The sequence below is a fragment of the Microcaecilia unicolor genome, chromosome 5 (genome assembly GCF_901765095.1).
Source record: "Microcaecilia unicolor chromosome 5, aMicUni1.1, whole genome shotgun sequence".
NCBI lineage: Eukaryota > Metazoa > Chordata > Amphibia > Gymnophiona > Siphonopidae > Microcaecilia > Microcaecilia unicolor.
The window spans coordinates 66,767,662-66,795,591 of NC_044035.1; the positions used below are offsets into that span (position 1 = coordinate 66,767,662).

The following is a 27,930-nucleotide window of genomic DNA, read 5'->3' on the forward strand; positions in this document are numbered from 1 at the left end:
ATTTAGGCCTGGTTTTAGGTGGCCTAAATGAGTGTGCCTACATTTTAGGCGCAAGAATGGTACATGAGCATATTCTATAAACTATGTGTAACTTTAGATGTAGTTTATAGAATCATGCTAACCGTGTGGTTTTTCTGTGCCAATTTTTAAGGTGCCATATATAGAATTCCTCCTATAGTGTTCACTAATGTCTGTTAGCATGCGCTAAGCTTTAGTAAAAGGGCCCCTCTGTCACTCCTGCAACGCATTCCTGCAACGCACTCCTTTGCGTTTTGAATATTACCCCATAAATAATTAGTGTATTTCAATTTTCAGCATTTGCCAACTTTGATTGACCATTCTTATTCTGTCCACTTTTACAGGAAAAATGAAAGTTATCAGAGGAAGACATGTGAAAGTCACTTTGATATGGAACCCAAGAACTTCTGGTCAAGTGAACACTGTGGAGTACTATAAAAATATTTTGCAGTTGAGAAAATAAACTTCTGTGACGTCACTTAACAGGCCGCCGCTTAAATCCAAATTTGTTCATAGCTGTGAGTCTCTCTAATGCATTTATCCCATCTTCTGGAAGCCCATAATATGGTTAATGTGGCCCTAAAAGGAAAGAAAGTTGACATTCCATAAAATAAGAACGTCATGCTGACATACTTGAAGAAAAGTGTTTGTATGTTGCAATTTTAAATACATGTTCATATTTGCTCCAAATTATCTGTAGAACAGATTAATTTAGCAATAAAACCTTGGTAATGACATCATCAAAAACAAAAAAAATCAGACATTGCAAAGATTGTGTGCATAAATCAAAAGAAAAAAAACTCAATTCATTAACAAAAAATTAAAGTAAAACTAAATTCTTCCAATTATTCTTTTGTCTATGATTAGAAAACAAGAGAAATGATTTGGAAAAGGGCATCAGGCAGTATCTATTTACAACACACAGAGTGACATTTTAGAAAGGACATCCAAGTCAGAACGTTAGAAAATGACATCAATCTCACATGTATTTTAGAACAAGATATGTCTAGCATGAACATCCATTTTACAAACTGAAATGTCCAAATTACGAAGGGGAGGGGGAGGGGAAAACAAGGGGAATGGATGTCTGTATGGCAGCATAGGAACCAACATCTTATAAAATGGCCACACAGACACCCATGCAGAGCAGATGGATGGCCTAATGGGCAGAGCAGGGGGTTGTGACTCAGGGGACCCAGGTTTAAATTCCACTTCAGCTGTTTACGATTAAACAAAAAAAAATTGTGAGCCCTCCAGGAACCTGAATGTTCACCACTTCTACAGCCTTCAGGCTTGCAGGTGTCTTACATATTCAGGTACTGTCGGCATTTTTCTTTCCCTGGAGGACTCACAATTTAAAAACAAAAGTGCTGAAGTATGATTTGATCCTAGTTTGGTTCACAGTCTACTGTACTATTAAGAATGTCCATAATCCCTTGCTAGTTACAAATTCAGAGGAGGATGGGGACAGCAACAACTGGGGGATTAAGGAGGTGTCATGCCTTAATCCCTTCAGTGGACAGCTGCTCAATCAGAGTACCTTTCTATAAGTGACAAGTACCAGGTCTAAATAATAACGTCCATCGTTTTAGACATGCATGCCCCTTCCCTTTCTTAGATCGGAGTTGTATGTCCATATTTTGGGCCTTCCCTAGTCCCACCCAAAACATGCCGAGACCATGCTCCCTTGCCATATGGACATACTGCAGTGTTAGATGTCCATATCCTGCCTTTGTAAAATTGGGATTTGGACGTCCATATAATATGGACATCTAAATGCTAGTTTTCAGACATCCAAAACAAGAACAGAGCTTCTAAAATAACCCACCAGTGTGGGTAAACTTGCTATATTTTAGTTCACATATTTTTTTTATATGAAGTCACTAATAGAAACAGAATACCAAATTGTAAAGTCAGGTGCAAAATCTGTGGGTACTTTTATCTGCAGCCTTTGAGCCAGGATTTCTCCCTTTGCAAAATACCCAGGAAAATTTTTTTCCAGAGATTTTGTACCTCTTTTTCTGTGGTGCAGAATGGATAGAAGTACAAAGACCAGAGAACACTCAATGAAACTACATGGAAATACTTTTAAAACAAATAGGAGGAAATATTTTTTTCACTCAAAGAATAGTTACGCTCTGGAATTCACTGCTGGAGGATGTGGTTTACAGTGGTTAGTGTATCTAGGTTTAGAAAAGGTTTGGACAAGATCCGGGAGGAAAAGTCCATAGTTTGTGATTGAGATGGACATGGGGGAAACCACTGCTTGCCCCGGGATTGGTAGCATGGAATGTTGTTACTAATTGGGTTTCTGCCAGGTACTTGTGACCTTGATTGGCCACTGTTGGAAGAAGGATACTGGGCTAGATGGACTATTGGTCTGACCCAGTAAGGCTATTCTTATGTTCATATGTAAAACAAAAGAATTATTTAAATACTAAAAATGGCACCCGTAGGCACAACTTTCTGTGGATTTACTTAGATATATCTCTCTAGATCTCAGATGCTCAATTGATATAGAAGTTACATTAAAAAAAACTACCCTTCTCTCATATTAGCATACCGGTAGCAAATGAAATTATAATCAAAGGATTAACAATTGCCTAGTGCCAGTGAACAACAATCCTTTAAAGTTCTGATTATGCCAATTGCTAGGATAAGAACGAGCACAGGATAAGACCACTGCATGATAAGGAATGTCAAAGTACAAAGACCACAGTTTAATGATGAACTATTCAAATAGTTGTTGTACTATTATCAGTTTTTCTTGACAGCAATGTTGGCAAGGACTAGCTGATTACACAGACTTTTGTAATCCATACATGCATGTTACAGTTTTATATCTGACCCACAATTGAATGTAAGTTGGAATTTTCAATTACCCAAGTATATACATGCTTCCTCAGTTTTACAAAGCATGGAGAAAGTTATTGGCATAAAGGCAAAAGCTGGCACAAATGGAAGAATCATACGTATTGTAGGACACAGTTATAATTTTGGAATTCAGGGCCAGATGCACTAAACGAGCCAGCAACGTGGTTTTTAAACTGATTCTAGTCAGTTTAGCATGCAAGTAGTAAACCGGGACATGCACAAAAGTGTTCTCTGAGCCATTTTCCTGTCATGGTAGCAGCTAACGAAAACGGAATACAAATGAGCTAAATTTTATTATAATGTGAATGTGATGTGATGCACTACCGTTTCCGACCCCATGCACAAAAGCAGTCCCTACCTTTACCGTGGAAATTTTAACGTGAGGTGTGGACCTGCCGGTTCTTCATTATTGCAAGTAGGAGAAGGGGAGAAACAAGGCAGGGAAGATGGAGCACAAAAAAAAAAAAAAGCTTACACGCAGCTTCTTTGCGTGTATGAAAGCCATGCCACATATGTTTCTTTTTCAAATTACATTTACTGGTAAGAAATTGGGGGGGGGGGGGGGGAGTACTGAAATGTAAAGCATAAAAGTAATGGTGACTTACCAAAAATGCAAGGAAGTTAAGGGTCCATCAAAGAAACAGTGTCTGTGGGACATGGCCTTGGTTCCACCCCAGCTGTTCCTGCTGCTTCCTTCTATTGGCTGGCTGACATCCTAGAATGCCCATCTCCCTGAAGATGGACTTTCATGGCTGGCTGCTGTCCCAACTCCTCCTCCCTGCAGGGCTTCCCTGATGACATCACTTTAGAGCTGTGAACTGATTGCATCCTAACTTCCTGGTGTTCCCCCTCCACAGACAGGGGCTAAACCAATTGCACAGCATCAGCCTGGGATGTCCTGCCCACTCATTACTGGAGGGGGACACCAGTGTTATGACCCGTTAGTAGTGAGCCGTTGTGCCCCGACAGAGCACGGCAGAGATGGAGTGCTACCGCACTCAGTCAGGTAGCCAGACAACCCCTAGCTTTACCTGGAAAGCGACCACCGTTCTCTGGGAGTTGAGCTCCCACCTGCAGGCGGCCACCAGGACTTCTGGAACTGGCGGGATTCCACAGCCGCTGACCAGGATGGCAGGAAACAGACACAGTCCAGAACCAGTACTCCGACAGGCAAAGAATAGTCAAAATCAGTCCAGGGTCAAGGCAGGCAGCAAACAAGTGTAATCCGAGAAAACTAGCCAAGGTCCGGTGCACAGGTAAACAGGAACAGAATAGTCAGTGAACAGCACTCCCACAGCAACTCCTCAGAACAATTGAGGCCGAAGCAATGAAGGCCTGGAGGCAGTGCTTTAAATAGTGAAGCAATCTGAGCAAACCAAACTCAGGTGAATCCAACATGGCTGCCCCCATAGGAGATCCTCCCAAGACCAAATATGGAGTTCCTTCCTTTATACAAGATGGCTGCCCCCTTCTGAGCTAGCCAAGAAGGCTGCTGCCCTTCCTCCAAGCCAGATGACGGCTGCTGCCAGACTTAGGAAACTGAAACAGACCCTAAGACTGAACCTTGTCCCTCTTGGACAGCGCTGAGGAATGACTTAGCCGGGAGGAGCGTCGAACAGGTGAGGGACGTAACAACCAGGAAGTTCAGATCCAATCAGTTCACAGCTCTAAAATGATGTCATCAGGGAAGTCCTACAAGGAGGAGGAGATGGGACAGCAGCCAGCCAATTAGAGTCCATCTTCAGCCAGCCAATAGAAGGAAGCAGCAGGAACAGCTGGGGGGTGGAACCAAGCCTTGATGCTGCTGATTCCTCACAGAAGAGCGGAGAGCAGCAGAGTGAGGTTTTTCTCACTTTTTCCCAGCAGCTGGAGGCAGGGAGCTGCAATACAGGTATGCCCATCCAAAAAAAAGCGCTTTTGTGTCTACCAAAAAAAGGGTAAATCTACTGCTATCATAGACGCAGCTTGTCTGCGTGTATGAGAGCTGTCTGTAGCATGCGCAGAGAAGCCAAGCATAGCGATTGACTGTTCTGCGCATGCTCAGCTCACTGACTTGCTTCCCCCATATCGCATGCAAATAAGCTGGATCGCAAAAGCAACGAGCAGCTCATTTGCATGCGATTTTCTTAGTGAATCCCTCTGTGTTTCTAAATCGGTAAATTTTTACCAATTTGGAAACGCAGACGGATCCTTAATGGGACCTTTGTGCATCTGGCCAGATGCACTAAACTTAACGAGCCATTGAGAAGCCATTAACCAGCAAGTAGTAAACCCTGGCATGCACTAAAGACCATTTTCCGATCACGGTAGCAGCTAGCGAAAATGGAATGCAGATGATCCAAAGGCTATTGCAAGCAATTATAATGAGGTGCACTACGGTTTTCCGATCCCCTTACCGTGAAGAAACCGAATGTGAGGTCTGCACCTCTCATTAGGCTGGGGCTGCTGTGAACGGACCCATAGAGACCAGTGGGAAAGCGCCTAACACCCATATTAAAAAAAAAAAAGAACAAGCTGCATGTCCCAAGTGCTCGTCAGGGACGTCCTTCTAAAGTGCCTAACATGGACATCCTTCAAGGACGTCCTTGACGTGCACTTGGCTTTTTTTTCCCCTTCCTTCACTATATATAAAAAAGACGAACTGTGCCTATAGACATCCTTTATGGACGTCCTTCGCCCCCCCCCCCCCCCCGAGGTCGCCATTGTTCCCCCCTGCATTGAAATGACAGCTTCCCGCAGCCCCGGCCTCCCCGCCATCCTCCGCACCCTCACCCCCGCCGCCCCCCCTGAGGTCGTCATCGCCGCCGCCGCTCCCCCCCTCCACCTGCCACCGGGCCGGGCCCTCACAGCGCCTCTCACCTCCGTGTGAAGACGCTGCAGCAGGCAACAGCTGAATGCCTCCCTTCGGACTTCCCTCATTTCCTCCCTGGCCCGCCCTTGTCTGACGTAAGACGAGGGCGGGCCAGGGAGAAAAGGAGGGAAGTCCGAAGGGAAGCGATCCGCTGTTGCTTGCTGCAGCGCCTTCACACGGAGGTGAAAGGCACTGTGAGGGCTCGGCCCGGTGGCAGACGGCGGGGGGTGGGTGGCGGTGGCAGCGGCGACAACGACCTCAGGGGGGGCAGCGGGGGCGGGGCCACGGGGGTGCGGATGGTGGGGAGGCCGGTGCTGCGGGAAGCTGTCATTTCAATGCAAGTGGGGGGGGGGGGAGCGGCGGCAAAGGACGTCCATAAAGGACGTCCATAGGCACAGCTCGTCTTTTTTTATATATAGTGAAGGACGTCCATAAAGGACGTCCTTGGCATGCGCATGCTCGACTGTTTAATGATGGAATAGAGAATGCAAGTGAGCTACAACAAGCAGCAAATTTGCATTCCTATTCCTTGATGCATGCCCGTTCCTTACCGATTCGCTAAGGGAATCGGTAAGGGAAGGGCTTTAACGATTTTTTAGTGCATCTTGGCCTCAGTGTTTAGTAGCCAGATGTTTCACTCAAAAATAAACTACTTTCATCTCTGCCTCCCACTGCTATTCCAACTTCTCCCCATCAGAGCAGCAGCAGGGGGCAAAAACAAAGTAAATTTTGTCTGTGAGATGCTGCAGAAGCAAGCCCAGTTTTCTAAGGTTACAACTGTGGCATAACAGTTTTTTAAGGCTCAACAGTTGGTATTTGCCCAAAGGCACAAAAACAATGATAAAAAAAAAAAATCCAACCTACCAGTGAAACACAAATTGGTCCCGAACATCGGATAATGAGATTTATACACTCTAACATGATTAGTAGAACATCATGTTTTGGCACTGTATTCATAAGCTTTTCCAGATGACTACAGGGCTCTGCAATTTCATCATGATCAGCTGCCACAGCAAAAATCCAGTAGGACTGAGTGACGGTCATATTTGCTGAGATGATTTGAAGTGGATTATCATAAATAAATCCTTTGCAATCATTTGTCAACCAGATTCAAGAGCCATGGGGCCAGATGCACTAAGGCGTTCTTCCCAGTTTTGTTTCATTGCCAAAAATGTTTAGCAAACCTTAATGATGTTATTAGACTACAATGAGATAGGCTGGCACACATAAGAAAAACTGTGGTAAGACATTTGTGATTGCTATGCATTCAGTATCTTAAGTAATTATAGCATAAAATTAACATCCCATTAATTATATACTTTGTAAGTACACTATTTAATGTAACCTTTGGTAATTTATTACTTAACAAAATCACAACCATTGTTATGAGGATAACAACTGTATTGTACTTTTTAAGTTTGTAAGTTTTAATTACCTAGTGGAAAACAGTACGAAAAAGTAAGCTGGTCCATCTAGTCTGATCACTTATTCCTATGCCCATTACTAAAACTATATGTGAGTTCTCTGTTCTGGCAGCATAACTATTTGTAGGCTGCCATCCCTTATTTTTTTGTTTTGTTACATTTGTACCCCATGCTTTCCCACTCATGGCAGGCTCAATGCGGCTTACATATTGTATACAGGTACTTATTTGTACCTGGGGCAATGGAGGGTTAAGTGACTTGCCCAGAGTCACAAGGAGCTGCCTATGCCTGAAGTGGGAATTGAACTCAGTTCCCCAGGACCAAAGTCCACCACCCTAACCACTAGGCCACTCCTCCACTCCATTCAATTCTGTTGTCTTCCTTAATTGTTCTCCATCATCCTACGTAGACAATGGTAGTTCCCACACTTAATCCAAGATTTGTTCTCTTCCATATCTTGCCACCAAACTTTGTAATAATCTAAGGGGTCCTTCTACTAAGCTGCGTGCCTACGTGCGCTTGACTCGCGCCAAAATGGAGTTACCCCTGACTATTGCATGACTTTTGCGGTAATTTCATTTTTGGCATGCGTCCGATATGCACGTCTGGAAAGTATTTTTTATTTTTGGGCATGCGTAATGGATGTGGCGAGTGGCATTTGGCACGCGTAGGTCATTACCACCTGGTTATCGCGTGAGTCTTTACCGCTAGGTGAATGGCTGGCGGTAAGATCTCAGACCCAAAATGGATGTGCGGCAATTTTCATTTTGCTGCACGTCCATTTTCGGCAGAAATTAAAAAAGGCCTTTTTCACAGGCGCACTAAAAAATGGATCAGCGAATGCCCAAAACTTGCGTCTACACTACTGCAAGCCATTTTTTAGCGTGCCTTTATAAAAGGATCCCTCAATCTCTACAAAAATTAGTGTGACTGCTGCCTGAACATCCAGCCTTCTATGTCTCCATGGCCTTACTGCATGGTACCCAGCCCCCAACAACCTGCAGCAATTTGGTACATTGTTTTTCAATTGGTTTTGTTTTGGTGGTATTATGGGGTTTTCATTTTGGGGGGTTTTTTTCAGGTTTTTCTTGTTTTATTTTGTTTTTCAATTTAGAAAGCATAATTTCCAAATAGGAAAAACTAGAAAGCAAAATGGAAAAGAAGTTAAAATACAAAAACTAGTTTCATTACTTTTCAGTTTTGTTTTTGAAATGAAACAAGCTTATTTTGCTGTATTTTTATTTAATTTCAAAACAAATGCATTACCACCTGAGTTAGTACCAACATACCAACTGTGCCACCCTATGGTATGTGGTATCACTAGGCTGTGACTTTGAATAAAATAACTTTTTTTTTCTGTTTGCAGACATGTCACAAATCTATTTCAGTCCTTTTCAGTTATCCTTCCAAATTAAAGCTTTGTCCTTTATTTGGAAATATGCAGCTGTGTTGAACACATGGTTACATTATTCAAAGTACTTAATGATATTGGTGAAACGTTTTATTATATATTTTTTTTACTCAGAACTATATCTGCATCTTCGTCAGCTGGGTGATTTCAGAACTAGATTTCAGGACAGCTTTTGATACTATTTCTTAAAGGAGGCTTATGAATAAATTAAGCAACCTGGAGGTGGGTCTTAAGATTATTGACTGGATAAGACGTTGGTTGACTGACAGATGACAGAAGATACTAGTAAAATGGTATTCATTTGGAGGAAAGAAAGGTGTATAGTTGAGTGACTCAGGGACTGGTCCTGAGGCCGATTCTACTACTACTACTAATAATACCACTGTTATTACTAGCACTACTACTACTGGATCATTGCTAGAGCACTGCTAGATGTATGAAGTACTGTACACACACAATCTCTGCTAGACAGAGCTTACAATCTATTCAAAACAGACAAACAGGACAAATAAAAGATTCTATTCAATATCTTTGCTGAGGGTTTACAAGGAAAAAAGTTTGCCTTATTGTAAATGACACGGGTAATTGATTTGATATACTACCTTTCTGTGGTACAACTAAAGTGGTTTACATTTGTTATAAGCAGGCTCACAATCTAAGTTTTTTGTTTATATCTGAGGGAATGGAAGGTTGGTCACTTGCCTAGAGTCACAAGGAGCTGCAGCGGGAACTAAACCCAGTTTGACAGGTTCTCAGCCCACTGGACTAACCATTAGGCAACATAGTAAATACCCATGAAAATAAAACTGTAAGACTGGCCAAGTGCTCAGTCCTTAAGCTTTAATGTGAACACAAGAAGAGTGCTGCATTTGGGGTGCAGAAATTCAAAGAAGCTGCCTTTGATAGGAAGGGACTTATGTACAAATACTTCGAGAGGATCCTTGAAGTGATAATGCCGGAAGATCGCAAGGCAGCTAAACAAAATGATATGGTGGTGGTCAAAGCTAGAGAGATACTAGGCTGCATATAGAGAGGCATATCCAGCAGAAAAAAAGGAGGAGATAATGCCCTATACAGATGATCTGGAAACTACACATCTTATTTCCTCCTCGAAACTAACTACCTGTTCCTCCGATTCTATTCCCACCCATCTACTTAACACTATCTCTCCTACTGTCATCCCTTTTATCTGTCATATCCTCAATCTTTCACTTTCCACTGTGACTGTTCCTGATGCCTTCAAACATGCCGTAGTCACACCAGTCCTTAAAAAACCTTCTTTGGACCCTACCTGTCCTTCCAACTATCGCCCCATCTCCCTCCTCCCTTTCCTATCCAAGATACTTGAACATGCTATTCACCACCGTTGCCTTGACTTTCTTTCTTCTCAAGCTATTCTTGATCCACTTCAATCTGGCTTTCGCCTCCTTCATTCAACTGAAACAGCGCTTGCTAAAGTCTCCAATGACCTGTTCCTGGCCAGATCCAAAGGTCTCTATTCTATTCTCATCCTTCTCGATCTATCTGCTGCTTTTGACACTGTTGATCACAGCCTACTCCTTGATAACCTGTCCTCACTTGGATTTCAGGGCTCTGTTCTTTCCTGGTTTTCTTCTTATCTCTCACATTGTACTTTTAGTGTATAGTCTGGTGGATCCTCCTCCACTTCTATCCCACTGTCAGTTGGTATACCTCAGGGATCTGTCCTGGGACCTCTTCTTTTCTCCATCTATACTTCTTCCCTTGGTAATCTGATCTCATCCCATGGTTTTCAGTACCATCTTTATGCTGATGACTCCCAAATCTACCTCTCCACACCAGAAATCTAGGCAGGAATCCAGGCCAAAGAATCAGCCAGCCTGTCTGACATTGCCGCCTGGATATCACACCACCATCTGAAACTAAACATGACCAAGACTGAGCTTCTTATCTTTCCACCTAAACCAACCTCTCCTGTTCCTTCATTCTCTATTTCTGTGGATAACACACTCATCCTCCCTGTCTCATCAGCTCGTGGAGTCTGGGTGAAGCATGGGCAAAGTTCACACTTACGTGCACAGATGATAAAATTCCCTGATTTACATGTGTACTTGAGGAACATCGGAGCACCTTTCTGTAACCTGGATGTGCCAACTACCAGGTCTAAGTACAGACACCCATCTATTTGGACATGGACGTCCTTTCCCCTTCTGAAATCAGATTTGAAGTCCATATTCCGGCTAGGGCCTACACGTACATGTATTCTTTTGTGCTTATTTTACACAGTGATGTAGGTGTTTATTTGACTTTGTAAAATAGGTGTAAAATAGGTACGACTTTATAAAACTACTCTCTGTTTCCATGTGCTAACTTTTTTATTCATGTACATCCAAATCCCGATTTTATAAAGCCAGCATATGGATCTGTAAAACTGCAGTACGTCCTTATGACAAGCTGGCATAGTCTGGGCATATTTTTAATGGGCCTAAGAAGGAGTCAGAATATGGACTCCAATTCTGATTTCAGAAGGAGAACATAGTAACATAGTAGATGACGACAGACCTGTACGTTCCATCCAGTCTGCCCAACAAGATAAACTCAAATGTGATACTTTATGTGTATACCTGACCTTGATTTGTATCTGCCATTTTCAGGGCACAGACCGTAGAAGTCTGCCCAGCACTAGCCCCGCCTCCCAACCACTAGCCCCGCCTCCCACCACCAGTGCTGCCACCCAATCTCTGCTAAGCTTCTGAGGATCCATTCCTTCTGAACAGGATTCCTTTATGTTTATCCCACACATTTTTGAATTCCGTTACCGTTTTCATCTCCATTCTCTCCCGCGGGAGAAGGTGGGAGAAGGGTAAGTCCAAAAAGATGGACATCTGCATTTAGACCTGGTACTTGGAACAGTAATTCTCCACTGAATGGAGTAAGGGAAGTCACAGTAGGCATTTTTCTGTCCCTGGAGGACTAATAATAAATAAATAAATAAAAAGAAAAATAAAGAAATAATTACAGATAGCTACAGTGGAGGATTAAATTGGCAACCTCTGGTTCTCTGTCCTGGTCTTTAGCTGGTTGCTCTAACCAGTAAACTATTCCTCCATATGAATGTTTCTATGGCCATTTTTATAATATCAATGTTCTTCTGGTGCCACAAAGAAGTCCACATCCCGTTCATAGTTTGGACGTTCCAGTTTGTAAAATGGATGTTCATGCCAGTACTTGGACGTTAATTTCACATATATTTTAGAACAAGGTGTATGTGGGCAGATTCTGTTCTAAAATATTTGAGAAATGGACATCCATATGTGATATACAGATTTGGATGTCATTTCGAAAATGCCATTGCATGCATCTTTATAAAATACTGGCACATGTCTTGCAGAATCACAGCTATAATGAACCTATGCACATTTACACCAACTTGAGAACTGGTGTAAATGTATACTTGCACAACTTCAGCCTTATTTAATTTACTTATTAATTATAAACGTTTCTATCCTGCCCATCATTGCCACTTGTAGGCAGTGTTCCAATAAACCTATGAAATAACATGGGGAAAGCATGCAGAGCACAGTTCATGGAATTCTTTCCAACCCCTATGTGTGCATGTGTGTGTGCGCAAATATCTGTTTTGTCTGTGATTTGCATGTGGTGTATAAATATATGTATGTGTGTGTTTGTGTTGTAAGTTTATATCTTTTGTTTGTATAATATATGTGTATGTGGGCATAAGTAAGTACATAAGCACTGCCATGCTGGGAAAAGACCAAAGGTCCATCAAGCCCAGCACTCCGTCTCCGACAGCGGCCAATCCAGGCCCCAAGAACCTGGCAAACCCCCCAAATTTAATAATGATCAATGGACTTTTCCTTCAAATGTATGTTTGCATGTTTGAGTGTGAACCCCCCCCCCCCCCCCCCCCCCCCCCACAAAGGAGGGGTTTTGAAATCAGAAGGAAAATGAAGAAGTCTAAGATTAAAGTGATTTTGGAAAGCAGCATAGCTCTCTGGCAGAAATAAATTGCTTGAGACAGAAAGAACATTATAACTAACATATTGTGTGCTGCTCTGGCAGCAGATCTCTGAAAAAAGTAACAGTTTTGATACATTCTGTGAACTAGGTGAAAGAGAACAGCAAAGTGGGCTGAATATATAAATTGTTCACTGTAAGGAAAGGCAAATGAATGATCAATATTTACATACTCTGGAGATGATTATCCATTACAGTCTCGGCAGAAATCCAGTCCAAGGCATCTGCCTGCCTCTCTGACATTGCTACCTGGATGTTTCACCGCCACCTGAAACTCAATATGTCCAAAACTGAACTTATCTTCCCTCCTAAACCAACCTCTCCCCTTCCCCCATTCTCTATTTCTGTCGACAACATGCTCATTCTTCCTGTCTTGTCTGCTCGCAACCTTGGGGTCATCTTCGACTCCTCCCTCTCCTTCTCTGCCCTTATTCAACAGATTGCTAAAACCTGTCATTTCTTCCTTTATAACCGCCAGAATTCACCCTTTCCTTTCTGAACACGCTATCAGAACCCTCATCCACACTCTCATCACCTCTCGCTTAGACTACTGCAACTTGCTTCTCTCAGGTCTTCCACTCAGCCATCTCTCTCCTCTTCAATCTGTTCAAAACTCTGCCGCACGACTAATATTTCGCCAAAGTCGTTATGCTCATATCAGCCCTCTCCTGAAATCACTTCACTGGCTCCCTATCCGTTTCCGTATACAATTCAAGCTCCTCTTGTTGACCTATAAGTGCATTCACTCTGCAGCCCCTCACTACCTCTCCACCCTCATCTCTCCCTACACTCCTTCCCTAGAACTCCGTTCACTAGGCAAATCTCTCCTAATTGCACCTTTCTCCTCCATCGCTAACTCCAGACTCCGCTCCTTATGCCTGGAATAGGCTTCCTGAGCCATTACGTCTAGCTCCATCTCTGGCTGCCTTCAAATCCGGGCTAAAGGCCTACCTGTTTGATGCTGCTTTCGACTCCTGACTTGTAACTTTTATCTTATCCTTATGTGTCCTTCTGTCTGTCCTTCCCTTATCCTTTTTGGTCCTGTCTGTTTGTCCTGATTTAGATTGTAAGCTCTTTTGAGCAGGGACTGTCTTCTTCATGTTCAATTGTAAAGCGATGCGTACGACTGGTAGCGCTATAGAAGTGATTTATAGTAGTAGTAGTAGTGAATAAAGTTGGAGTTAATAAAGAACATAGACTAAATGAAGGTAACTGAAGCCTGTTTGGGGAGGGGGGGGAAGAGGGGCATCAGGGAAAACTCCTCACCTGAATCTGATTGGCATAGGCTAGCTGTAACCTTCCTAGAATTCTGACCCATCTGCCATTCAATAACATAAGGGTCTTTTTACTAAGCCATGGTAAAAAGTGGTCTGTGGTAGTGTTGGTGCCTGTTTTGGGCACTCGCTGGGCCATTTTTTTTATTGCAGCTGGGAAAAAGGACTTTTTTAATGGGCCGAGAAATGGGTGTGCGCTGAAATTAAAACTAGCGTGCTTCTATTTACGGTCTGAGCCTGTTACCGCCACCCATTAACCTAGCGGTAAGGACTCACTTACTACCCGAATGGTAACCATGCACTACACGCCAATTGCTGATTACTGCGGGAATGTCCCCCACGGTAGAAAATTATTTTCTACTGTGAGATATAGCGCGCACCAAACTCTGAATTACCACCAGGCGCATGTGCTAGCCTGGCGGTAGTGCCGATCTGGTGCACGCTACCTGCACGTTAGCCCTCCCGTGCCTTAGTAAAAGGGCCCCATACAGATTCAGTAAGAGGAATTTCCTTACTGTAATGTATCATTGTATGTAAGTTTCTATGCTCCAGAAGCTTGAACTCCTTTTCCCAGAGAAATGCATTTGGCCATTACTTGGAGGAGACTTATTTGTCACTGCTGAATATTGGCCCCTACATTCTCAAAAGTATGCTGAACAACTGCAAAAACACAAATCTGTTCTGCTATCCCCCTGGTTCTATAAACGTTCCCAAATTGCGTGCACAGTTTAAATGAAAAACAAGTCTAGTGCCAATAATTGGCTTTTTAACAAGCAATTATTGGCATTTATTAAATGTAATTGGAACCAGTGCGCATAAAGGGGCCCTTTTACTAAGGCGCCCAAAAATATCCTGCACTGGTGTAGGCATGTGTTTTGGATGCACACAGGCCCATTTTTCAGCGCGCCTGTAAAAAAGGCCTTTTTTTGTGGCCGAAAATGGACGTGCGGCAAAATTAAAGCCAGAACATCCATTTTCATCCTGAGACCTTACTGCCACCCATTGACTTAGCAGTAAGGTCTCACGTGTTAACCGGGCGGTAATCATCAGCGTGCGTGCACTGCTGATTACCGCCGAGTAAGCACCACGTGGTAAAAAATGTCTACCGTGTGTTTTGGATTTGCGTCAAAATTGGAATTACAACTCGGGACACGCGGTAGCTGGGCGGTAGTTCCAATTTGACACATGTTGGACGTGCACAGGCGCTTATGCGCCTTAGTAAAAGGGTCTACTACTACTACTACTACTATTTAGCATTTCTATAGCGCTACAAGGCATACGCAGCGCTGCACAAACATAGAAGAAAGACAGTCCCTGCTCAAAGAGCTTACAATCTAATAGACAAAAAATAAATAAAGTAAGCAAATCAAATCAATTAATGTGAACGGGAAGGAAGAGAGGAGGGTAGGTGGAGGCGAGTGGTTACAAGTGGTTACGAGTCAAAAGCAATGTTAAAGAGGTGGGCTTTCAGTCTAGATTTAAAGGTGGCCAAGGATGGGGCAAGACGTAGGGGCTCAGGAAGTTTATTCCAGGCGTAGGGTGCAGCGAGACAAAAGGCGCGAAGTCTGGAGTTGGCAGTAGTGGAGAAGGGAACAGATAAGAAGGATTTATCCATGGAGCGGAGTGCACGGGAAGGGGTGTAGGGAAGGACGAGTGTGGAGAGATACTGGGAAGCAGCAGAGTGAATACATTTATAGGTTAGTAGAAGAAGTTTGAACAGGATGCGAAAACGGATAGGGAGCCAGTGAAGGGTCTTGAGGAGAGGGGTAGTATGAGTAAAGCGACCCTGGCGGAAGATGAGACGGGCAGCAGAGTTTTGAACCGACTGGAGAGGGGAGAGGTGACTAAGTGGGAGGCCAGCAAGAAGCAGATTGCAGTAGTCTAAACGAGAGGTGACAAGGGTGTGGATGAGTGTTTTGGTAGAGTGCTCGGAAAGAAAGGGGCGGATTTTACGGATGTTGTAAAGAAAGAAACAACAGGTCTTGGCGGTCTGCTGGATATGAGCAGAGAAGGAGAGAGAAGAGTCAAAGATGACCCCAAGGTTTCGAGCTGAGGAGACAGGGAGAATGAGAGCGCCATCAACAGAAATAGAAAACGGGGGGGAGCGGGGAGGTGGGTTTGGGAGGGAAAATGAGAAGCTCGGTTTTGGTCATATTTAATTTCAGGTGGCGTTGAGACATCCAGGCAGCAATGTCAGACAAGCACGCTGAAACTTTGGTTTGGATGCAAGGTGAGATATCAGGGGTAGAAAGGTAGATTTGGGAGTCATCAGCATAGAGATGGTAGGAAAAGCCATGGGATGAGATTAATGAACCAAGGGAAGAAGTGTAGATAGAAAAGAGGAGGGGACCAAGAACAGAACCCTGAGGTACGCCGACAGGCAGAGGAATAGAAGTAGAAGAGGATCCACCAGAGTGAACACTAAAGGTGCGGAGGGAGAGGTAGGAAGAGAACCAGGAAAGGACAGAGCCCTGGAATCCAAGTGAGGACAGGGTATCGAGAAGTATGCTGTGATCGACAGTGTCAAAAGCAGCGGAAAGATCAAGAAGAATGAGGATGGAATATTGACCTCTGGGTTGAGTGGAGAGGGCGAAAACCAGATTGTAGTGGGTCAAGAATAGCATGTGAGGAGAGAAAATCAAGGCAGCGGCGGTGAACAGCACGCTCAAGTAATTTGGAGAGAAAAGGAAGGAGGGAGATGGGTCGGTAATTAGAGGGACAAGTAGGGTCAAGTGAAGGCTTCTTAAGGAGAGGTGTGACCACAGCATGTTTAAAGGCAGCAGGGACAGTCGCAGTGGAAAGTGAGAGGTTGAGAATGTGACAGATAAAAGGAATAAGAGTAGGAGAGATGGCATTAAGAAGGTGGGTGGGAATGGGATCAGAGGAACAGGTGGTACATTTTGAGGAAGAAAGGAGAAGTGTAGTTTCCTCAATAGTAACTTCAGGAAAGGAGGAAAGGGAATGAGGGGAAGGAGAGAGAGGGGAACGGACTAGTGGAGGGAGAGCTGGTGAGGTAGAGAAAGCAAGGTTTATCTTTTGAGCCTTGTTGTGAAAGAATTCAGCAAGGGTCTGAGGAGTTAATGAAGGGGGAGTTGGGGGAGGGGGCACCTTGAGGAGAGAGTTCAATGTGGTGAAGAGAAGTCGAGGATTAGAGCCAAGAGAGTTGGTCAGTTGGATATAATAATCCTGTTTGGCACGTAAAAGAGCAGATTGGAAGGAGGTCAGCATGAACTTAAAGTGTAAGAAATCAGCAAGGGCCCGAGATTTCCGCCAGAGGCATTCGGCGGAGCGGGTACAGGAACGTAGGTAGCGGATATTAGAAGTCAGCCAAGGTTGGGGTTTTGTACTCCTTACAGGGCGGGTCATCAAAGGTGCAAGAGTGTCTAAGGCAGAGGATAGAGTATTGTTGTAAGAAGAAACAACCTCGTTGACAGACGTGGATGGTGCCACAGTAGAGAGGAGGTTTGAAACATGGGAGGATAGAGATGAAGGGTCAATATCGTGAAGATTCCTAGATAAATTAGATAGGATAGGACGGGACTGGGAGGGAGGAGATTTAAGTGTGAAAGTTATAAGATGGTGATCAGAGGAGGGATGATCAGAGGCAAGGAAACTAGAAGGTGAACAGTTGGAGGAGAAGATGAGATCAAGACAGTGACCATTTTGATGAGTGGGGGAGGTGGAGCATAGTTGGAGATTAAAGGACGACGTTAAAGTGAGTAACTTGGAAATATAAGAGTTGGACGGATCATTAGCAGGAATATTAAAGTCACCAAGGATGAGAGAGGGGGAGGAAGGATCATGGAAGAAGGCAAGCCAGGCGTCAAAGTCACTGAGAAAGGATGAAAGGAACTTATCAGGGGGACGATAAATGACCGCTATTCGAAGAGGCAGAGGAGAGAAAAGGCGGATAGAGTGGACTTCAAAGGAGGAAAAACAGTGAGATTGAGGTGGAAGAACAGGTTGAAATCTGGAGGAGGGAGAGAGAAGTAGTCCAACACCGCCCCCATGGCCAGCAGGGCGAGGAGTATGTGAAAATAGATAACCGCCATGGCACAGGGCTGCGACTGAAGCAGAGTCATCAGGGCAGAGCCAGGTTTCTGTTATGACGAGCAGATGGAGGTGACGTGAGATAAAGAGGTCCTGGATATAGGGGAGTTTGTTACAGATAGAGCGGGCATTCCATAGGGCGCAAGAGAAGGGCAGAGAAGAGGAGGGGAGTAGAGGAATAGAGATGAGGTTAGAGAGGTCACGGTGAGATCTGTAGAGTTTGGATAATAGTTGGTGAGGAGGACCAGGATTGGGATTGATGTCACCAGCTGAGAGTAAGAGAAGGAGTAAAAGAGAGCGGAGGAGAGTAGGAGAGGTGTGGCCACGAAGGCGAGAGGTATTTAGGTGGAATGGGGAAGGCAAAATGGAGGGAAGAAAGAGACGGAGATTAAAAGCCAAGAGGGAGGAAGAGGATAGGAGAGAAGGTGAGTTGATGAAGTCAATGGATGGGAAGTGAGTTCCTGTAGCGGAGAGAGGTAGGGGGTGAGGGAAAAGATTAGGAAGGGACAGAGCTAGGAAGAGAATGTGAATAGGGGCCATAAATGATTAAGGTACTTTAGCAACTGGAAAAAGATTAGATACAAAGAGAAAAATGCCCCGCGCTGAGTGGATCGGGGTGGACCTGGGTGTCACCCCGGAGAAGGCTGTAAGGATATGCAGATGAGCTGCAAGTCCTCCACAGCACCTGAAAGGCAGCCGGTGGTAGAGGTGGGCACCTCTCAGCTGAGGAAAGGCTTACCAGGGGTTAGGCCGAAGCCAGCATTCCTCCCCCTGAGGGTCCCAAATTTAGGCTCGGGATCTGCACCTACAGTTTACCTGCAGTCCAAAAAAGGGGGCAAGGAAATGGGAGGGTCATGGGTGTTTCAGGGTGGAATGGGGCATGGCTTTGAGTTATGCACGTAATTACAGAATAATGGTGCTCCGCCTGTAAATTTAGGTGCATACATTTGCACCATGTTGTCATCGGTGCAAATAACTGTGCCTACATTTACAGTACATGCAACTCTGCGCTTAGGTGTGTATTCTATAAATCATGCTGAATTTTAGGCACAGCTTATAGAATACTGTTTACACAGGTATGTTTTGGTGCCGATTTTTTTAGGCGCCATATTTATAGAATCTAGCACTATATGTGAAAAATTCAGAGCTTCTAGTTTAGAACTGATGTAACTGCTTTTAAAACAAATCTGACAAAAATCTTCTTTTCAAACTTAAATTCCAAACATATTAGTTTACTTAAAAAGGAAAAGTTAAATCAATTTCTCTTTTTATTTACATATATTCTTGAGAAATGTAATTGCAGATTTTTATCAACATTGGGGCCCTTTTACAAAGGCGAATAAGGGCCTACGCAGCAAACTGAAGAGTAGCAAATCTCCTGGACCAGATGGTATTCATCCTAGAGTACTGATAGAACTGAAAAATGAGCTTGCGGAGCTACTGCTAGTGATATGAAATTTATCCTTAAAATCGAGCGTGGTACTGAAAGATTGGAGGGTGGCCAATGTAATGTCCATTTTTAAAAAAGGTTCCAGGGGAGATCCGGGAAATTATAGACCGGTTAGTCTGATGTCGGTACCGGGGAAAATGGTAGAGGCTATTATTAAAAACAAAATTACAGAGCACATCCAAGGACATGGATTACTGAGACCGAGTCAGCACGGCTTTTGTGTGGGGAAACCTTGCCTGACCAATTTACTTCAATTCTTTGAAGGAGTAAACAAACATGTGGACAAAGGGGAGTCGATTGAAATTGTATATCTGGATTTTCAAAAGGCGTTTGACAAGGTACCTCATGAAAGGCTACAGAGGAAATTGGAGGGTCATGGGATAGGAGGAAAAGTTCTATTGTGGATTAAAAACTGGTTGAAGGATAGGAAACAGAGAGTGGGGTTAAATGGGCAGTATTCACAATGGAGAAGGGTAGTTAGTGGGGTTCCTCAGGGGTCTGTGCTAGGACCTCTGCTTTTTAATATATTTATAAATGATTTAGAGATGGGAGTAACTAGCGAGGTAATTAAATTTGCTGATGACACAAAGTTATTCAAAGTCGTTAACTCGCGACAGGATTGTGAAAAATTACAGAAGGACCTTAAGAGACTGGGAGACAGGGCGGCTAGATGGCAGATAATGTTTAATGTGAGCAAGTGCAAGGTGATGCATGTGGGAAAAAAGAACCCGAATTATAGCTACATCATGCAAGGTTCCACGTTAGGAGTTACAGACCAAGAAAAGGATTTGGGGGTCGTCGTCGATAATACACTGAAACCTTCTGCTCAGTGTGCTGCTGCGGCTCAGAAAGCGAATAGAATGTTGGGTATTATTAGGAAAGGTATGGAAAACAGGTGTGAGGATGTTATAATGCCGTTGTATCGCTCCATGGTGCGACCGCACCTTGAGTATTGTGTTCAATTCTGGTCGCCGCATCTCAAGAAAGATATAGTAGAATTGGAAAAGGTGCAGCGAAGGGCGACTAAAATGATAGCGGGGATGGGACGACTTCCCTATGAAGAAAGACTAAGGAGGCTAGGGCTTTTCAGCTTGCAGAAGAGATGGCTGAGGGGAGACATGATAGAGGTATATAAACTAATGAGTGGAGTGGAACAGGTGGATGTGAAGCGTCTGTTCACGCTTTCCAAAAATACTAGGACTAGGGGGCATGTGATGAAACTTTAGTGCAGTAAATTTAAAACAAATCAGAGAAAATTTGTCTTCACCCAACGCGCAATTAAACTCTGGAATTCGTTGCCGGAGAACATGGTGAAGGCGGTTAGCTTGGCAGAGTTTAAAAAGGGGTTAGACGGTTTCCTAAAGGACAAGTCCATAAGCCGCTACTAAATGGACTTGGGAAAAATCGACAATTCCAGGAATAACATGTATAGAATGTTTGTACGTTTGGGAAGCTTGCCAGGTGCCCTTGGCCTGTCATGGACAGGATGTTGGGCTCGATGGACCCGTGGTCTTTTCCCAGTATGGCATTACTTATGTACGCCCATCCAGCAGGTGCCAAATTGGCATTACCGCCCGGCTACTGTGTTCCCCAATTGGTAATTCTGAATTTGACATGCCAAAAACACGTGGTAGAAAATATTTCTATTTTATACCATGTGGCGCTTATCCGGCAGTAAGCAGCAGTGGGCTTGCACTGTATGCCTACCGCCCGGGTAGCACATGAGACCTTACCGCTAAGTCAATGGGTGGTGGTAAGGTCTCATGCTGAAAATGGACGCATACTGTTTTTTTATTTTGCTGAACGTTCATTTTCCTGCCTCTTAATATACGCCCTTTTTCCAGGATGCGGTAAATACTGGCCAGGTGCGCACCCAAAAGATGCGCTCACACTGCTGCAAGCCACTTTTTGCCGCGGCTTAGTAAAAGGGCCACATTGTGTTTCATGGATCCTACATTTAAGAACAAGTCTATCTTTTTATCTCAGAGTTGGAAGCTTAATATACTTACAGATTCACCAGCAATACATCTTGGGCAAGGTTGGACAAGACCTCTACTTTCTGTGTTTTGAAATATCTAATGAAAAAAATTAAAAGTATAACATTTTACCTCAAAAAGCAAGCACTTAAAATTCTATGATTATGTTCACTTTCAATATTTTTTACTGAGCCATGTAGATAAACATACCCCATAACTTTGGCTCTCTCTCATGTGTTCAGGAATGCCATCATTTGTAGAAACAGATTGCTGAGGAAAATGCTGCATATCCCAATTGTCAATATGGCAGTCACTTATCTGGTGGTTTACAGTACTATTCCCATTTGGAAGAGTTCCTAAACCTTTGCAAATTCGTTTCTAAAAAACATAAAGCATAGCATACTGGACAATTATGGAACAAAAGAAAAAAATAAAGGAAGCCAAGTCCCACACACAAAACATACACAGTACACTATATAATGAGTGCAATATAATAGAATACAATACAAAAATTAAATGATAAATCAAAATTTGCTCATTTATCTAAAAAAGAATTAAAAAACTTCTAACACAGAAAAAGGTAAATTTGTTCTTACCTGTTAATTTCCTTTCCTTGAGTCTAGATAGACGAGTCCAGACCTATGGGTTATGATCCCTTACAAGCAGATGGAGGCAGAGACTTGATTATTCTGATGACATCATCAGAATAACATGTGGTGCAAGAAGGAACATTTTAGTATGCTAATGCCAAAGCCACTCAACAGAGGGATCAAAATAATTAAGAGGGAAAAAAGAACCACAAAAACTAAATGGAAACCCAGAACAGAGGACTCCATAGGATTGCCTTTGCAAAACTGGCTATATATAGACAGGTGGAAGACTTAGCAGCCAGGAATCTACTGAATCCCTCAGTCTTCCAGGGCAGGTCCTGGACTGGTTTAGCAGAACTGAAGAAAGGAAATTAATAGCAAAGAAAACATTTCACCTTCTTTATCATGCTACTTGACCTGTCCAGACCTATGGGATGCACCCTTCTTCAGCCCAGAATGCAGCCCACAACTTGGTAGAGTGAGTCTTAAGGCCCCGAGAAGCCTCTTTTGTCTGATGAATGTAGGCTGATTCAATAGTCGACCTAATCCAATGGGCGGTTGTAGACTTTGAGGCCTACATTTACATGCGAGAGCCATAAAAGATGACAAAAAGAAGATCTGACATCCAAAAAGAATTTGACCTCCAAAGAGCAGAGAAGCACTCTACAAATGTCCAATTTATGGAGTATCTGTGATGGCTCCAACATCAAAGACCTCCAAATGGCAGCAAGGGAAATTGTATGGTTCAAATGAAAAGGAGACACCGCCTTCGTCAGAAAGCGGGGAACAGTATGAAGTGAAACAACATCAGAAGAGAAGGATAAATAAAGATCCTTGCAAGAGCGCCTGAAGCTCAAAAATCCTTCTAGCCACACAGACAGCCACAAGGAAAACCATTATAAAAGAAAGATCTTTCATGGAGACCTACTGAAAGGGTTCAAAAAGGGACCCGGTAGCGGCTGACATCAAACTGAGATCCCATTGGGGAACCATCACCCAAAGTGGGGATCAAAACAACTTAATTACCTGTAAAAAAAACCACATAAAATCTGGCTGGGACGCAACAGAGGCCCAATCAACTCTGCCTCTGAAGCAGATTAGTGCTGCCAGGAACCTTGAGTGAATTAAGCACCAGGACTTGTTCCTGACAGCCCTGTAGGAATGATAAGGTTAGCGGAATGTCTGCCCACCAGGAGAACACCCCCAGCCAGAGCACCAGACCTCAAACACCATTCAGACCCTGACAAAATCCAGAGACATGGAGGATTTATGCACCTTATGGGCCCGAAATTCAGCGCTATTTACCCAGTCAGGAATGATTCCTGCATAAATAGCAGTCCTATCTTGCCTCTTATTAACTTAACGGGCCAGTGCTGAATATTCACATAGCCGCTTAATTTATAGCTGACCAAAACCCCTTGAATATTCAATGCTGGTCATTGGAAACAGCCCGTCATTGAATATCTGGGAGTAGCGCCTCTGGTGACAGCTAACCAACCATACTGCCTGCCGCTGGCTAAATATCAGGAGGTATGTGATTTACCCAAACTCCCAAGAAGCATCACTAGGATTTCAACCCTGGCTTCCCTGGTTCTCAATCTACTGCTCTAACCATTAGGCTACTCCTGCTATACTTTCCAGCTGTTCTAGCTTATTTAAGTTGGTGAATTCTTTTCCAAAAAAGCAAGCAAAAAAACCATGATAAATAAAAAAGACAGAATATTACATGACTAGTAAAAAAGGCCCGTTTCTGTGAGAAATGAAACGGGCGCTAGCAAGGTTTTCCTGGGAGTGTATGTTTGAGAAAGAGTGTGTGCGAGAGATGGAGTGTGTGTGTCAGAGAGAGAATGAGAGAGAGAGAAAGAGTGTGTCAGTGTTTGTGTGTGATGAAACAGGTGGTAGCAAGTGTGTGTGTTTGTGAGAGAGAGAGAGAGAGTGTGTGTGGGAATGAGAGAGTGTGCCAGGGTGCCCCCTCCCCCAAGGTGGCCCCCTTCCCCCCCTCTTCCCTGCCTGCCAGATGCGAGTGTGTGTTTGTGACAGAGAGAGTGTGTGTGAGCGTGTTTGTGAGAGACAGTGTGTTTGTGAGAGAGTGGGTGTGTGTGTGTGTGGGTATGAGAGTGCGTGTGGGAATGAGAGTGTGTGTGCCAGTGCCAGTGCCTGCTTGTCTGGCAGGCTGCCTGCCAAGGGGCTTCCATCCCTCTGCCTCTCTCCCCACCTCGTACTCGTCCTGCAGCCTTCCCTGCCACTTGATCGGCGTTATTCAATACTCCTCCCCCTGCCTGCTAGCACTGAGATGTTGTCCTGCGTGCCTGCCTGCCTGGCTGCCACGGGGCCTCCCCCCCTCTGCCTGTCTCCCCAGCTCGTAGTCCTCCGTGCCACTTCATCGGCGTTATTCACGACTTCTCCCCCTGCCTGCTAGCAGTGACCTGTTTTACCTCCTGCTCGTCCGGCCTTCTGTTGGTTGTTTTTTGGAGGGTGTGAGCATGGGAATCGCGGCAGTGTCGTCAGCTGTTTTGTTTGGACGGCAGGGTCGGGAAAGCGCAGGACCGCAGCATGGGTCGTCAGCTGTTTTCACGGCAGGGTCAGGAGGGCGCAGGTGGCGCGTAAAGTTTTGGAGGGCAGCAGCGTGGGGATCGCAGCGGATCAGCTGGTCGGATGGCACTCCTCCCCCTGTGTAGGTCGGTGTTTGCCGCTGTGCGTCGGGGGGGTGGAGGGTCTGCGGTCAGTGTTTGCCGTTGTGCATCGGGGGGGTGGAGGGTGTGCGTAGGTCGCTGTTTGTCGGTGTGCGTCGGGCGCGGGGGGGTAAAGCGTTGGACGGCGGTGGAACTGGGGATTCGTTGAGTGTCTTAGCCCCGCCCTCGACGTCATCACGTTCAGACGCGAGGGCGGGGCAGACAGTCATGGGGAAAATTTTTGGTCTCTGCCACCTCAAAAACGGAAGTGGCAGCTTCATTTAGAACGTTGGGGTTGCGAATTATGTGCGGAAGGGGCGTGGCTGAGGGGCGTGGCTGAGGGCGGGTCTATGAGTGAGAGTGAGTGGTGCATGAGTGACAGTGAGTGTCCCTGCCACAGAGTGAGCTTCAGAGCTTCAGAATGTTTCAGGTGAGATTTATTTATATAGTTAAATAAATAAACAGAATATCTGGAACACTTACACTGTTGGGATGCCCTGCATCCTCCAGCTGTCGACGTTTATGCAGTGCAAGGAAATCCATTATGAAATAGCATTTAATACTCTTCAGTCCACTGATGATTTTGTCCAAAACCTTAAGAAGCAGAATAACATAAAATTAGTATGATATGATACTAAGTAAAGACAGAGCTAGGATCCTTTTTGGGAGGTATTGAACCCCCGTTTTTTTTTTTAGGGCTCTCCTCATTTCCAACACTCTTCCAGCACCCTAGGAAGAAGGAGATAGAGAAGAAACAAGAACAGACAGGAACAAAGTGCTGTAGGAGCAACTTCACAGTGAGAATCCAGTGAGTGTTACTAATTACAAAAGAAAAGCCATGCCAGGTCAGACCACCACTTTCCATCAAGCCTAGCATCCTGTCTCTAACAGTAGTCAGTCCGGGTCACAAGTACCCAGTAAATGCCAAAAGGTAGATCTGATTCCAATAGTTTATTTATTTATTTATTATTACATTTGTACCCCGCGCTTTCCTACTCGTAGCAGGTTCAATGCGGCTTACATAGTAATAGGGATCACAGAGTATAGATAGAGAAAATATAATTAAAGCAGAATAATAAAAGTGGAGATAGGTTGGTGGAGATGGGCAAGGGAGAAGGGAGTAGGAGTGGTATGAGCAAGAGGTAGGTGAGCACAGGAGAAGGGGTGGTGGAGGCGGGAGGGGGGATGGTACACGGGATAAGATTAAGGGAATTTAGTGGAAGAAGTAATTTGGGTTATTGTCGTTGTCTCCTGGATATTTGTTGGGTAGAAGGGTTCATAAGATTATTTTGGGTCATTTGGGTATGCTTCTCTCTGTGCAGCCCAGCATTGTCCTGGCTTTGGACACTGCCTTATCACACTATTTAGCAACCTTCACACCATGAGATACCATCACCCTGAAGGTTCTTCCCCTGGTCCATGTACATTCACCGTTATCCCCCAACACAAAAGAACTCCTTTGAATTTCTGCACCTCCAATGCATCATTCTGCGGTTCTTCACCTTAGGGCTTAATTGCCAAGCATTCACCCAGTTTTCTAGGTTTATAATTTATCATTTTGTTTACTCCCTCACAGATTTCCACTCTGTTGCATAACTTTATGTAATTTGGTAAAAGGCAAACTTCTCCTTCTTCCCCTTCAGGGATACCACCAATAAAGATTGAACAAAACCAGTCTCAGAACTGATTTTTGGGGCATTCCGTTGCTCACTTTTCTTTCCTTCAAGTGAATTCCATTTGCCATACTACACTCTGTTTTATGTCAATCAATTTTCAGTCAAGGTGGGTGCCAGGAGTACTTTATTCTGCTCTCTACACTGGGAAAATTGAAGTCCTGCTACTTGTTTTCTATCCCTTAACTAATTACCATGGATTTCAATTTCCATGGACTTTCTCAAATGTTTTCTAAATAGTCACATTATATCCACCAGCTTGCCCTTATTCTCAGACTTATTTATATACTCACATAATTAAGACAAACTTCCTTTTGAAAAATGCACCAAAGACTCCCCATCGCCGGACTCCAAAAATATCCCTGACCTCCCAATGACATCTCCAAGCCCCCACCTCCTTGGCTATACAGATGATTCTTGCAAACCCCTCCACCTTCCACCCCAGGCCCTCCCCTTGCACTTTGAAGATGGGAAGCAAACACATACAAAAGTTTAATAAGATTATGTCCAACTGTGCATTTTTACAGGACTGTTCTAGGAGGGGTAGTATTGGGGGGTGATCACAATTATAGAGTTTTATTATCAAAATATGTGGGATGGAGCTAGGACCTTGAAAATGAATTGGTGGTGGAAAGTGCAAGACTGAAGGTTTGCCTAGAATAATTAATACCTTTCCAGTTGAAACCGGCTCTGCCAACCAGTAAACAAAATGTAAATTGCCCATGTCCGTCCTTCGTCCATTCAACCAACATCCCCACCCCCACCTCAACTTCATCCCAGGCATACACCACCAGTCGAGCTCCGCCCCTGCCTGGCATCCCCTCCCCACCCCGACCACAGAGCCGCTTCTTTTCCAACACCATCGCAGCGGCTGAGTAGGGGTATTTATGCAAGTGCCTCCCAACCTCATCCTTTTCTTCACCATCTATCCATTTGTGGCCGTCACTTGCCCAGAACTAATGGGAAAGAGAGAGAGAAACCCCCCCCCCCAAACCAGAATCGACTATATATGGGAGCAGCGTTTCCGGGAAAGCTGCAGCGGAGCTCGCGCCCTCCGGCTGACCGCAGCTCCCTTCCAGGCGCTTGTCATGCAAATTGCAGCCGTACAGTGAAGGAGGGGAGGGGGATGTCATCTTTAAACTACTTGTGGTCGCCCTGTATGTTTCGCCCTCCTTGAGTTCTGCTACAATTTACATCATATGTAGCACATTCAGATATCGCTGCTTGCCGGTTTCTGCACGTAAGAGATGGGAAATCCATGAAACTTACTGTTCCAGTGAGAAGTTCGATCTTTTTCAGAAAACGAAGGAAACTCCGCCGAGTTTAGTCGGGTGCCTGTAGTTCTTTCCCGTCTCTGACCGGGGAATGGTATTAGCTTGTAGCCCGGAGTGAGTACGAAAGGAGCGAATAGAGGGCAGTGCTGGAGTTCCGGGCCTGCACATGTCTTTGCACAGAGAGAGAGAGAGTGTGCACCATGCTGCTGCTGTGCTGATAGCTGTACATACAGTTTCTCTCTGCTTAAAAATACACTTGGTTGCCACCTAGCAGCTGAATCTAACCATTGCCAGCCGGAACACACAGCATGCTGCTCATGCACAATATACAGTTGCATGGGTGGAGCAGTAGGAGTGGTAGTGCAAACTCCTTGCC

At 44.4% G+C, this 27,930-nt stretch overlaps 1 protein-coding gene across 1 annotated transcript; it reads right to left on the reverse strand.

The window, feature by feature from the left end:
• Nucleotides 1-175: 175 nt before the first annotated feature.
• C5H10orf143 (chromosome 5 C10orf143 homolog) lies at nucleotides 176-27,782 on the reverse strand. The gene is made up of 5 exons (XM_030202969.1): nucleotides 27,550-27,782; nucleotides 25,091-25,201; nucleotides 21,556-21,723; nucleotides 21,379-21,444; nucleotides 176-597 (listed from the first exon to the last, which is right to left on the reverse strand). Exons 2-5 carry the CDS (start codon nucleotides 25,148-25,150, stop codon nucleotides 556-558), a joined length of 336 nt encoding a protein of 111 aa, XP_030058829.1. The 5' UTR covers nucleotides 25,151-25,201; nucleotides 27,550-27,782; the 3' UTR covers nucleotides 176-555.
• Between the last annotated feature and the right edge of the window lie 148 nt (nucleotides 27,783-27,930).